Source organism: Eretmochelys imbricata, chromosome 4 (assembly GCF_965152235.1).
Source record: "Eretmochelys imbricata isolate rEreImb1 chromosome 4, rEreImb1.hap1, whole genome shotgun sequence".
Lineage (NCBI taxonomy): Eukaryota > Metazoa > Chordata > Testudines > Cheloniidae > Eretmochelys > Eretmochelys imbricata.
In genome coordinates, this window is record NC_135575.1 from 44,287,270 (window position 1) to 44,301,472 (window position 14,203).

Below are 14,203 nucleotides of genomic sequence, written 5' to 3' on the forward strand. Positions count from 1 at the left end.
TGTGTGTGTATGGGGCGGGGGAGGGGAAATATGCAAATTCAAAAATTCGGTTTTTAAAGCCCACATTTTGGTGTTACACTGCGTGACCCCACAGTGTCCTCTTCAAAAAACAAACCCACAAACAAACAAAAATGTTATGTGCCATCTGAGATGCAAAGTTGCATACAAACATTTAGTGTGTGTTTGTATTTATAGATCGTTTAATCAGCATACATAGTGCTGCATATCTGGTGAATTATTCAACAAAAATAAGACTGTAATTGTTATAATGTAAAGCTGCAACTTTGCCATTGGTGCCCTACAGGCCTGTGTTTTGATCATATACTCGTGCAAAGGCACGCTGGCATAGATCTGATAGGATTGGAACCAAAAGGCACATCTGCTACAATACAGCACAGTGTCTATAGTATGGAATAAATGTAGGCCCTAATCTTGCAGATACTCTCTCATGTGAGTATTCCCATTGATTTTAATGGGACTTCTTATGTGTAAGTATTTGCAGGATTGGAACCATATAACTGTTCTTCAGTGTAAAAACAGATGTTAAAAGGCTTGTGCAAGAGCAGGCTACCACCCACTGAGGCTGGCTATCATTAAATGGAGCTTTTGGATTTTTAAAAAATTGTGTCTTTTCTGTATGCAACCCTATTTATCCAAACATAAATAACTCCACAGTAACTACGAATTAAAGTTAAAAACAAAGTAAGAAAGCAGTAATGTTAAATGATTTAAAAAAAAAGACATGCTCATTGCGCCTTTAAGAATGAAAGTATACTGTTCTCTGTTTTGGTTTCTATCTTCATGCTGCAGCAGCTCCCAATTAAACTGAACAATTCATTAGTAGACTCTAGTACTTAAAAAAAAAAAAAAAAAAAAATCGCTCCTGTTGCAGAAATATTTTCATAGAGACATGGCTCCTGTGTTGTGCTGTTCTTTTCATTGCCATCTGCCCACCACATTAGGTGTTGAAAAGATCTGGACTTGGTAAGGGACATGCAGACCTTCTCCTCTGTATCACTGGTTCAAATCATGAGCAAGGTGATACAGACCAAAAGTTATGATCAGATAGCTGTTAAGAAACCTAGCTGTATAGGACAGAACTGCCCCCCCAAAATAAAAATAGAGACTGAATGGCTGAAGAAACTGGTTTTCAAGGAAGATTAAGGGGAGTTGTAACCTCTTCCATCTGAGTGGTAGTCAAAAGGTAGCACATGTATCAAGCTGCCTTGAAATTAATTGTGGCTATCTGTCCAATTCCTCATGTGCTAAAGCCACAAACCCCACCATCATGATTCGTTCTCTAGCGTTAGAACTGAATAGGCATAGATACTGAACAGGCATGCTTGTTTTTCTGGTGTAGTGAATCTTACAGCAGGGGTAATGACAATGCAACCGTTTCATGTCGGAACAGAGTTTTATTTGCAGTCTTGTCCCTCTGAGTTGGCACATGTTATAAGCACTAAGTTCACTTACTGTACAAAAGAATGACATGTTTTCTCTAATATTTTAGCAGATGACAGAGTTCCTACAATGTACAGAAGAGTCCTTGTGCAACTAGGACTCAACAGTATGAAGTCAGCAAATATATGCATAGGTCGACCAGTCTTGCTTACCAGTGCAGATGGAAAACAAGAGGTGAGATTTCTTTTCCTGTCTGTTAGGCTAATTTTGTGCTTGGCTAAGTGGTGGATTGGAGTTCGGTCACAAGTGGGAGATGAGTTTTGAGATTTCAAAATTCCAGTTTTGAATTCTAGTTCTCCACACAATTTAGTGCAGTTATGTGTTATACTTCAGGATTGGAAAAACAGATGAATTGTGTATCAGGCTATTTTTGCAGCTTGGTGTTGAGACTTGTGCGCGGCTTCTGATTGCTCTATGCCTGGATTTAGCTAGCGCCATTAATTGTTTTCAAGAATAATGTCACTCCATTTTATTTCTTATTTTTAAATGGCGAAGGGGAGTGAACCCCAGACAACTGACTATGCTCTTTCATTATCTACAGAAAAACTCTGCCCTTAGTTATGTATTCTCTCTCATTCACAAAATTTAAGCTGTATATTTTTAGAAAGCATTTTAGTTCAGCCCTTAAGGAGTCCAGTGCTAATTGCCTTGCATTTTAAGTGTTTGTGGAATATTTCATTTTAACCCAATCCTTAATCCCTTGTGGAGTTTGATTTAAAAGGCATGAAGGTTTTTTCACCTTTTACTAGGGAATGACAACTGAAAAAAAGCTCTTAATCACCAAGTGGTTTTTTTGTTTGTTTGTTTTTTTTTAAATTTGAAACTCTATGTAGGTTTGTACAGCTTGGCCAATTGCAGGCTTCCCAGGAGGGAAAGTTGGCCTAAGTGGAATCACTCAGAAGAATCTGCGAGTGAAACCTGGTGAGGCAGTCACTGTCCAGCCTGTGGTCGGTGCAGTGGTGCAGGCAGAAGAACTAGATGTGAAGCTGAGGTTTGGAATTTTTCTGTGAACATTACTTCCCATGTTCTGGAATCTGTGTGTTATAGATCAAGTTCAGGCTTGTTACAGGTAGATGCAGGTCCGCTTTGCTTTTTAATGAGACTTAAAATATTGACAGGATTGGGGCCTAATTTTGTTTTGGGAAGTAGCATAATACTGCCTCCTGTAACCCTTCCTGGGCTGGAGCCCTGTGTGAGTTCTGCACTCAGAAGATTTGATGAGTTGGGCTTTAGCTAAACTGACTGAAAGATTTAATGTAGCCTGTATCCATTTATAAATTGCATATTTGTGTCTCAGTTCTCAGGTAACTGATAAGCACTTCCTGGTGTCCGGGTGCTGCAAAACTGTATTAAGAGGCATCTTGGTGCTACTAAACTGAGAGGAATAGTCTGACTAGGTTTGAAGGGGCTTTTGTTCCCCAAGTCCTTTTAGTATAGTCTCAGATTCCCTAACGCCAGGAGGGATTGAGGATAGCAGCAATGACCACTGGTTGCTTTGGAGCTTTCCAAACCCATCCTGCCCGGCTGGTATATCGTGGTGTGCTGTCTTCTTGTAGGATCAGCGTATGTCCTTGAGGGCAATTTCTCTGAAGCTTTCCAGGAGTCCCTCTTGGGAACCATAGAGCTGCTGTCTCCCAGCAACAGTCTGGAACCTCCTGCTTTAAAACCCTTTTGCCACCCTTGGCTAGAGGGGCAGGGTCAGCCCTGCCCAGATTAGCTCTTCCACCCCTGTGTCACTGGTGTGGGGTTTGTACACCCCATCACAATTTGTTATTGATAATTGAAAAGGAAAAACGAAATCATGAAGGGAAGCATGTCAGGATAATAGGAAATAGGAGCTAGCAGGTGTTTTATATATTTATTAGTTTCTTGTCCTAATATCTCCTGTAGAAACAGAAGTTGTGCTAAGTTGGTTCTAGCAATTCTTTGAGACCATAAAACAAAAAAAAATGTTTGTAATTTGGTTTCGGGTTATTTAAAGGATGAGCATGGTCTCTGCTTAAAAGAGATCCTGTCAGGTTAAAAGAAATATTAGAAAAACTCATTACTTTTGTGTTGTAAATATTGTAATTAAGAGGCTGATCATAGAATCAAAGAATATCAGGGTTGGAAGGGACCTCAGGAGGTCATCCAGTCCAACGCCCTGCTCAAAGCAGGACCAATTCCCAACTAAATCATCCCAGCCAGGGCTTTGTCAAGCCTGACCTTAAAATCTTCTCAGGAAGGAGATTCCACCACCTCCCTAGGTAATGCATTCCAGTGTTTCACCACCCTTCTAGTGAAAAAGTTTTTCCTAATATCCAACCTAAACCTCCCCCACTGCAACTTGAGACCATTACTCCTTGTTCTGTCATCTGCTACCACTGAGAACAGTCTAGATCCATCCTCTTTGGAATCCCCTTTCAGGTAGTTGAAAGCAGCTATCAAATCCCCCCTCATTCTTCTCTTCTGCAGACTAAACAATCCCAGTTCCCTCAGCCTCTCCTCATAAGTCATGTGCTCCTGCCCCCTAATCATTTTTGTTGCCCTCCGCTGGACGTTTTCCACTTTTTTCACATCCTTCTTGTAGTGTGGGGCCCAAAACTGGACATAGTACTCCAGATGAGGCCTCACCAACGTCGAATAGAGGGGAACGATCACGTCCCTCAATCTGCTGGCAGTGCCCCTACTTATACATCCCAAAATGCCATTGGCCTTCTTGGCAACAAGGACACACTGTTGACTCATATCCAGCTTCTCATCCACTGTAACCCATAGGTTCTTTTCTGCAGAACTGCTGCCTAGCCATTCGATCCCTAGTCTCTAGCGGTGCATTGGATTCTTCTGTCCTAAGTGCAGGATTCTGCACTTGTCCTTGTTCAACCTCATCAGATTTCTTTTGGCCCAGTCCTCTAATTTGTCTAGGTCCCTCTGTATCCTATCCCTACCCTCCAGCGTATCTACCTCTCCTCTCAGTTTAGTGTCATCTGCAAATTTGCTGAGGGTGCAATCCACACCATCCTCCAGATCATTTATGAAGATATTGAACAAAACCGGCCCGAGGACCGACCCTTGGGGCACTCCACTTGATACCGGCTGCCAACTAGACATGGAGCCATTGATCAGTTGAGCCCGCCAATCTAGCCAGCTTTCTATCCACCTTATAGTCCATTCATCCAGCCCATACTTCTTTAACTTGCTGGCAAGAATACTGTGGGAGACCATGTCAAAACTTTGCTAAAGTCAAGGAACAACACGTCCACTGCTTTCCCCTGATCCACAAAGCCAGTTATCTCATCATAGAAGGCAATTAGATTAGTCAGGCATGACTTGCACTTGGTGAATCCATGCTGACTGTTCCTGATCAGTTTCTTCTCCTCTGAGTGCTTCAGAATTGATTCCTTGAGGACCTGCTCCATGATTTTTTCCAGGGACTGAGGTGAGGCTGACTGGCCTGTAGTTTCCCAGATCTTCCTTCTTCCCTTTTTTTAAAGATGGGCACTACATTAGCCTTTTTCCAGTTGTCTGGGACTTCCCCCGATCACCATGAGTTTTCAAAGATAATGGTCAATGGCTCTGCAATCACATCCGCAGTGCATCTGGCCCCATGGACTTGTGCTTGTCCAGCTTTTCTAAATAGTCCCGAACCACTTCTTTCTCCACAGAGGGCTGGTCACCTCCTCCCCATGCTGTGCTGCCCAGTGCAGTAGTCTGGGAGTTGACCTTGTTCGTGAAGACAGAGGCAAAAAAAGCATTGAGTACGTTTTGCTTTTTCCACATCCTCTGTCGCTAGGTTGCCTCCCTCATTCAGTAAGGGGCCCACACCTTCCTTGACTTTCTTCTTGTTGCTAACATACCTGAAGAAACCCTTCTTGTTACTCTTAACATCTCTTGCTAGCTGCAACTCCAGGTGTGTTTCCTGATTTCACTCCTGCATGCCTGAGCAATATTTTTATATTCTTCCCTGGTCATTTGTCCAATCTTCCACTTCTTGTAAGCTTCTTTTTTGTGTTTAAGATCAGCAAGGATTTCAATGTTAAGCCAAGCTGGTCGCCTGCCATATTTACTATTCTTTCTACACATCGGGATGGTTTGTCCCTGTAACCTCAATAAGGATTCTTTAAAATACAGCCAGCTCTCCTGGACTGCTTTCCCCCTCATGTTATTCTCCCAAGGGATCGTGCCCTTCAGTTCCCTGAGGGAGTCAAAGTCTGCTTTCCTGAAGTCCAGGGTCCGTATTCTGCTGCTTTCCTTTCTTCCCTGTGTCAGGATCCTGAACTCAACCATCTCATGGTCACTGCCTCCCAGGTTCCCATCCACTTTTGCTTCCCCTACTAATTCTTCCCGGTTTGTGAACAGCAGGTCAAGAAGAGCTCTGCCCCTAGTTGGTTCCTCCAGCACTTGCAACAGGAAATTGTCCCCTACACTTTCCAAAAACTTCCTGGATTGTCTGTGCACCGCTATATTGCTCTCCCAGCAAATATCAGGATGATTGAAGTCTCCCATGAGAACCAGGGCCTGCGCTCTAGTAACTTCCGTGAGTTGCTGGAAGAAAGCCTCGTCCACCTCATCCCCCTGGTCCAGTAGTTTATAGCAGACTCCCACCATGACATCACCCTTGTTGCTCACGCTTCTAAACTTAATCCAGAGACTCTCAGGTTTTTCTGCAGTTTCGTACTTGAGCTCTGAGCAGTGATACTGCTCCCTTACATACACTACAACTCCCCCACCTTTTCTGCCCTGCCTGTCCTTCCTGAACAGTTTATATCCATCCATGACAGTACTCCAGTCATGTGAGTTATCCCACCAAGTCTCTGTTATTCCAATCACATCATAATTCCTTGACTGCCAGGACTTCCAGTTCTCCCTGCTTGTTTCCCAGGCTTCTTGCATTTGTGTATAGGCACTTGAGATAACTCAGTGATCGTCCCTCTTTCTCAGTATGAGGCAGGAGCCCTCCCCTCTCGCACGCTCCTGCTCGTGCTTCCTCCCGGTATCCCACTTCCCCACTTACCTCAGGGCTTTGGTCTCCTTCCACCAGTGAACCTAACTTAAAGCCCTCCTCACTAGGTTAGCCAGCCTGCTTGCGAAGATGCTTTTCCCTCTCTTTGTTAGGTGGAGCCCGTCTCTGCCTTGCGCTCCTCCATCCCGTGGTCAAAGAATCCAAAACCTTCTCTCCGATGCTGCAAAGTCCCTACTGATTGAGTAGTTGAGGCCAAAAGAAGTATTTATATGAGTGTGGAGTATTCACATTAAGAAGGGTGAAATAATTTTACAAATCTGACTTCCCTTTAAAAATGTAAATTGTCTCTGGACATGCTGTTAGCGTAGATTTTGCATTTGCTTAGGTAGAGCAACTAGACTTGAGCCCTATGATTTTGTATAACTTTTGTAGCTGTCTGTGCTCTCAGAAGAATATATGATCAAACCAGTGGTCCATCTAGTCCTGTATCCTGTCTTGTACAGTAGCCAGTAACAGATGCTTCAGAGGAAGGTGTAAAGAATCCCTGAGTTAAGGAATAACCAGCCCTTTGGTCAAGCTTTTTCTAACCATCAGTTAATGCTTGGTTTAAGCCTTGAAGCAGGGGTGGCCAACCCGAGCCTGAGAAGGAGCCAGAATTTACCAATGTACATTGCCAAAGAGTCACAGTAATATATCAGCAGCTCCTCAGCTTTTTATATAGCCAGTTATAAAACTAGGCAAATATCTAGATAAATTGATGTACCCCTGGAAGGTGTTTTCGTACCCTAGGGGTATCCATACTCCTGCTTGAGAACCACTGGTCTAAATGACTTCAAGAGTTTTACTTAGATATGTAAAAGTAATTAAATACATATGTTTGCTGCTTTAGGGTCATAAAATTGTATGGCGACTTGAAGTTTCTCAAAAATTTATGATATGTTTCTTGTCCTAGAATTTTCTCCTTGATCAGTAAAAGTATTTGGGAAGAGACCTTTTGTGATTAGTAGACTTAGAACTCCCTCTGTTGACCGTAATTTTAGTTGCAGTTTCTGTATCTGGTGTGTTTTTTTTTTTTTTTTAAATGTTTTGGTTTAATTTTGTTTTTGAGAAGCATCTTTCTTTCTTTTAGTGTAAAGGGGAAAAGGATAATTTGTGATGATCATCTACAAATATTTCAAGGGTGTAAATATAAATGCCAAGGAAGTGGAAGAATTATTTAACATGGTTACGGAACAAGGTAAAATTAGGGACGAAACACAGAGAGAAAATTTAGGCTAATTATCAGGAAAAAAAATCCTGAAAGTGTGGTGTGTTAGACAATTGATATTCTTGATAGGTAAATGGTTTAAGAGCCCACATTTAAAACTGGATTGCATGAAGTACAGTACTAGAGAATATATCTCAGGGAAAACCTTGCACAGTTGGAGTAAAGGTAGTCCTCAGATCTGCAAATGCTCACATTTGTGCTTACCTTTACAAATGCATGTATTGCCCATTAAATCAATGGATTACTCATGTATGAAAGTATTTGCAGGCCTGTGGTATAAAATGTGGTATTTACTGATTGGGTAAATGTAGTAACCACCCTCGCTGTAAGTCAGAACTGTAGTCACTTGGGAGATATATGTATCTCATGCTTCTCATTTTAAGGAATGATAAACCTTGACTTATATTGTTGTAAATATAGTATTTTATATGAAGAATCCAAAGAAATGGTGATATTTAAACTGGTTGTTAATTAGCTTTAGAGCAAATATATTTACATTGTATTTATCACTAGACTACAATGAGTCAAATAGAGCAACTTGTAAATTTTCCCGTCAGTTTCTTCTGTTTGCAGAGTTAAATTATATCCTATACTGCAAAACAAAGAATTTACTGTTAATATGAGTAAATCATGGTTTATCAATATTATAGACTGATTCTGTTTTTAGAATTAGTGGGGGATTGTAAAATTGTTTTTCATCACAACCACAGGGACAAAGATGCCTGTATTAATGTTGAAGACTTGTCTGTTTGTCTTTTGCGAAATCTAGGTAAGTGGTTTGTGTTTTTTGTTTTACATATATATATTAGTAGAGAAGCTGTTTCTTGAGAGTAAATATCAGTCACCTACTATCTTCATCAAAGGCTTATTCCAAAATGACTTTTGCCTTGTTAGCATTGGTCATAGGCCTTTAGCTTGTTTTACAAACTCTGTAAACTTTTTATTGACCTATTCATTCTGGGCGACATCACCTCACTATGATATAAATATCAAATAATAATATACTCGCATGAAACATAATTTTCAGTCCGTCATGGTTGCAGTCAGTTCATTCTGAGATGGTTTAAAAGTCTTCCTTGGTCTTCTGCATTATAATGTGATGTACTCCAAACAACTGTGGTTATGAATTTATTTCTGTTATGAGGAGAGAGAATTCAAAACTCTGCCATGAGGTTTAGTACAGTTTTTAGTGTATCAGTATTTATGTTCAATATATTTGACACCCTGAGCCTCCCATCATATTGGACAAAACTGATGCTCCTTGTTTTGTAGATAATTTCCTATCCCTTTTTACATAGCTAAAAAAGTTTAGTCCATCTACTCAAACATTTAATTGCTATAGAGTAGAAGCAATGGATTGTACTTCATCAGTACATTAATAGTGGTATTGCCAACCCCAAAAGTAAAAAAATCATGAGATTGGATTAAAATCTTGTGATTAAAAATGAATTTTGGGTTCTTTTTATTTGCCTTCTGGTTTTGGGCTGTTAGGCTGCAGTTGTTGGGTCATATTTTGAAGCTGTTCTCTGCAACCAGGAGGGCAAATCTTTTTTAAAAAAAAAGAGAGAGAGAGAGCTGAGATTCTCACGTAAGCACATGACTCCAGGAGCTGGGATTTAAAGTAAAACATCATGTCTCATAAGAGTTGTGATAAATCTTGAGTCAGTGGACAACACTAATAAATAGAGAGTTTCTATTTCTAGGAAAGACAGTTCCTTAATCTGCAACTTTTTATGAGCTCCAAAATTTAAAACAACCAGAAATATTCCAATGGCCAGTCATTCAGAATACTTATCCTTATATAGGCTGGCTATGTTTGAAGGCATCATTTTAGATAAGAACTGTATTTTCCTGTCTTTTATCACCTTGTCTTTTAGGACAGTTAATTTGTGACATCCGTTTTAGAGGTTTGCTGATGGAAAAATTGTTCTAATTCATTTGTATTTGAAAATTATTGCTGGAAAATAAGATTAATATGTATGTTTTTTTTTTTAAATTTAATCTTGTTGTAGATGGGAAGATAGTTTTGCCAGGCAACCTTTTGCATCTCACTTTCTATGGCAAACCTTGCAACTTGATGGTGACCAGGGTGAAAGGAACAGATGGGGTCCTGCTGAAAATGCAGAGCAGTACTGTTTTCAGTGAAACACAAGAGCCAGTCCTTGAGAAGACTGATTTGGAGACCAGCGCTCTAAACTTGTCTTTGCAGCTCAGAAAGTTGGACATAGAAGACAACCAGGAAGGAGCATCTACCAGCACTCCATGCAAGCTGATGGCTCAAAGTTCACCAGTTACTTCAAATGCTGTGGTGATAGGGGGTGAGCAGGATTATGACCGGACAGATGAGTTCTGTGACGAGGGGAATGTCAGAGACCTTACTGATGGCTCTGAATTAATCAGAGACAAAGACAGCATGAGATTGTTGCCCATTGGCAAAACTGGAGCAAAATGCAATTTGGATACATTTTACTTCATTTCTTCAAGAACTAGAATCAATTTCATTGAGAATCAGACCATTGCAACAGAAGAACATGACTGTAAACCTAACCTTACCTATGACATGATAGGTGGTTTAAGCAGCCAGCTACAAACTATTAGAGAAACAATTGAACTGCCCCTGAAGCAGCCTGAATTGTTCAAGTGTTACGGTATGATGTCTAAGAGTTGGTTTTCGTCATCTAAGACAATGTTTTTCTTTAACTTACCACTTCTTTCATCCATTTTAACAAGTCATGCTATATGAAACACGCACTCCCTCTCTGTGTGATACAGATTTGATGTACTTTAGTTCCCAACTAAACTCTGTTATAATTATCTTCTTTACAGTTGTTCCTTTTTTAATAACCAAATGTTTAGGTTGTAAGGATCATGCCTTAGAGAGAAGAGTCTGTGATGGTGTAGTTACCCAGGAGAACTCATGACAAGCAGCAAGGAGTTACAGAGTCAGTCACTTGAAAAATAAAGGTACTCTTCTGTAACTCCACTGCTTAAAGTCTGTTTTTATAGAGTTCAATTAAAAAAAAGTGCATTCAAATTAAAGATTGTCTGGCCAATCAAATTCTAGTTTTTACCCTCCTCCCTCTCCTCTTTTAATTCCCTCTGTCTGACCCAGAGTTTCTGCAAATTATAGAAAAGAATATAGTGCAATTCACCCATCTTTCCCCTTGTGAATAGGAAAGGATGCAATGATTTAAATGTTAAAATTATTTATGATGATGATGATGATTTCTTAGATTAAATCACAATGCTTGGAACATTGTAACACAAGATGGAACAAAGCACTAGAGCAGTGGTTCCCAAACTTGTTCCACTGCTTGTGCAGGGAAAGCCCTGGTGGGCTGGGCCGGTTTGTTTACCTGCCGTGTCTGCAGGTTCGGCCGACTACAGCTCCCAGTGGCCGCGGTTCACTGCTCCAGGCCAATGGGAGCCGCTGGAAGCAGCGGCCAGTGTGTCCCTCGGCCTGTGCCGCTTCCAGCAGCTCCCATTGGCCTGGAGCAGCGAACTGCGGCCACTGGGATCTGCGATTGGGCGAAACCTGCGGACGCGGCAGGTAAATAAACTGGCCTGGCCTGCTAGGAGCTTTCCCAGCACAAGCGGCGGAACAAGTTTGGGAACCATTGCACTAGAGAGTACTGTAGAGAACAATAATAATTCTTCACTTGCAGCAAATGAATTAGATGATCTTAATACGTGTTTTCTATTCATAATTTCTAGGAAAAGTTAGTCGTGGGGAAGTTTTTTCTAGAAAGGGAATAGATAGAGGTAGGAGAGTGGTGTGGCTGCTATTCTTGCAGGTTTTTTGAGGTAAACTCTGTCTGCTTTGACCCATAAATCACTCTGAGTGGAGAGATTGTGCTCTAGGTGAGAAGAATCTGCCACGGTGAGGGAAATAACCAGGTTTTCACCCTCAGAATCATGATGTCAGTAGGGGGATTACTTGTCTCTATCTGGAATGGCCAAGGTGTTTGACCCCCCCCAACCCATGTATGTTCTGAGATCCATGTGGTCCTGGGATATGGGCCAGAATTATTCATTCCAGGGGCGCTATGCTTGTGCATTGCTTCTCCTCTGGGGAGATGTGGGTTGACGGAACAGAGGGACAATCCATGTTAGACAAAGATGGGTGTGTCAGTTGAAATTGCATAGGGCTTCCCTCTGGGTTTCTGTGGGATACTGCCATGGAGAATGCCCATCCATGCTCTATTCAGAGAACCCAAACCTCAACATGCACCAGTGAATTTCATGTGTCAGTGACAAGGGATGCTGCTGCAAATCCTGCACCGTATCACAGGTGAGGTCTGGATAATCAGCACCTCCTCTGCTAATGGAATCAGAGAGATGATCAAGCCGTATATTTGCTTCAAGATCATTAGGCTTGAATATGTGGTTATCTCCAGTACAGTAGCATAGGAATTGAATACTAGACCAGATACTTGGTCTCTTTCCTTCACATTGACAAGCATCAAGGAATGTGCAACTATTCCCTCGGTGGACGTCAAGGAGTAACCTGGCAATAGAGGAAGTTTCTTCCTAACTCTTGTCAATTAATACTTAGTTTTTTGTTCTGCTTGCATATGTACTCCTAGGGGTTGGGCTTTGTATCCCTACAGAATACATAGTTCTCAGGAATTTTATCTCATTAGGTTTTGTTCCCTTACCTCTGTGGTACAATTGGTCCTTCTTGTAAACCTGGCAATAAACTATACAATATTTCATTGACTGTTTGTCATTCTACCATATTTCAGTAATGCTCATTCTGCCAAGGTCCCTTGTCCATTGTCAGGAATTCTAGTTCTCCTATTTTTTGGCTTTTAAACTTCTTGTTTTTAATTTTTGGGCGTGGGCCTATTTTATTGGACTCTAGGCTGAAACTGTTTAATTTTTTCAGAATATACTTGTGTTCCCAATCTGTCTCTCGGCTGTAATTTCTCTTGAGTTTTAACTATATGCAGAGACACCTTGTTTTACTGACATCCCTAGCAGATGCTCTTGTCTGACCTAGTGCTCATCAGTAGCTGTCAGCTATCCCCAATCTCTAATATTTGCTATTACAGAGGCACATTCATTCTTATTTTTGATATTTCCAGTGTTTTTTTAATATTATTGTTTAGGGTGTGCATACCTGTAATGAAGTGGAGTGGTTTTATTGTGCTGGAGTATTTGTACAAACAGTATTGTAGGAATCTTGAGTAACATGATAAAGATTTAATTAATGCTAGGCTTTCAATCAGAATTATTTCAATAGGATTACTGGGGAAAAATAACATTTTATATAATAGGTTTTATTAAAAAATAGTATATACCTATATTTCTTAAATAGAAGCATGCAGAATATAGAAATCAGTAATGTAGACATATATATTGTAGAGCGGTGAAGCATGGTGATTTGATTTGTTCACAACTGACGTAAGCACAAGTAAGGCTTTTTCTCTCTGTTTTGTGTTTGTTTAAAGGAATTCCTCCTCCTAGAGGGGTGCTACTCTATGGCCCCCCAGGTACTGGGAAGACCATGATTGCTAGAGCTGTTGCAAATGAAGTGGGAGCCCATGTTTCAGTTATTAACGGTCCTGAAATTATAAGCAAGTAAGTTCATCTAATTTATTACATCAGTAACTTATGAGACATTGGGACAAATTCTGTACTGGCTTATATCCATTGGAGTTGCACAGTGTATAAATAGGTAGAATTGGGTCCAGTACATATGTCCCAACTCTCAGAAGTTCATGGGGAAGGGATTACGCTGCTTATTGTTCTAGAGTGAAAAGTACAGTTGTCACCCCCCCAGTGAAATGAAGTAACAGGAGGCTGTTTTCTTCATTCCTTTGAAGAGGAGTCTTATCTTGTATAGTACAGAGGGGTATGTATGGCAGTGGAATGGGGAAAAAAAGGACATAATTTGATAAATAATTAGAACTGCATCTGCTTGCCAGTTGTATGTCCAATAAGGAAAAAGGATGGTTTGTTAAAGCACAGTAAAATAAAGGATGAGGCTATAGATGAGAATTTGTCCAGTTTGACCAATGTACATGGCAGAGCGACATTGCTGGCACATGATGGCATATATCACGTTGGTGGATGTGCAGGTGAACGAGCCTCTGATATTGTGGCTGATGTGATTAGGCCCGATGATGGTGTCCCCTGAATAGATATGTGGACACAGTTGGCAACGGGCTTTGTTGCAAGGATAGATTCCTGGGTTAGTGGTTCTGTTGTGTGGTGCGTGGTTGCTGGTGAGTATTTGCTTCAGGTTGGGGGGCTGTCTGTAAGCAAGGACTGGCCTGTCTCCCAAGATCTGTGAGAGTGATGGGTCGTCCTTCAGGATAGGTTGTAGATCCTTGATGATGCGTTGGGGACACCATCATAGGGCCTAATCATATCAGCCACACTATCAGAGGCTCGTTCACCTGCACATCCACTAATGTGATATATGCCATCATGTGCCAGCAATGCCCCTCTGTCATGTACATTGGTCAAACTGGACAGTCTCTACGTAAAAGAATAAATGGACACAAATCAGATGTCAAGAATTATAA

General features: G+C 41.0%; 1 protein-coding gene across 3 annotated transcripts in view; it reads left to right on the forward strand.

The window, feature by feature from the left end:
* AFG2A (AAA ATPase AFG2A) overlaps positions 1 to 14,203 on the forward strand; it is a 302,070-nt gene that overhangs the window by 602 nt on the left and 287,265 nt on the right. For all 3 annotated transcript variants that reach the window (XM_077815195.1, XM_077815196.1, XM_077815197.1), the window contains exons 2-6: positions 1,511 to 1,635; positions 2,295 to 2,452; positions 8,381 to 8,439; positions 9,683 to 10,318; positions 13,124 to 13,253. In XM_077815195.1, coding sequence (XP_077671321.1) covers positions 1,511 to 1,635; positions 2,295 to 2,452; positions 8,381 to 8,439; positions 9,683 to 10,318; positions 13,124 to 13,253 — 1,108 coding nt within the window. The remainder of the gene's footprint in view (positions 1 to 1,510; positions 1,636 to 2,294; positions 2,453 to 8,380; positions 8,440 to 9,682; positions 10,319 to 13,123; positions 13,254 to 14,203) is intronic.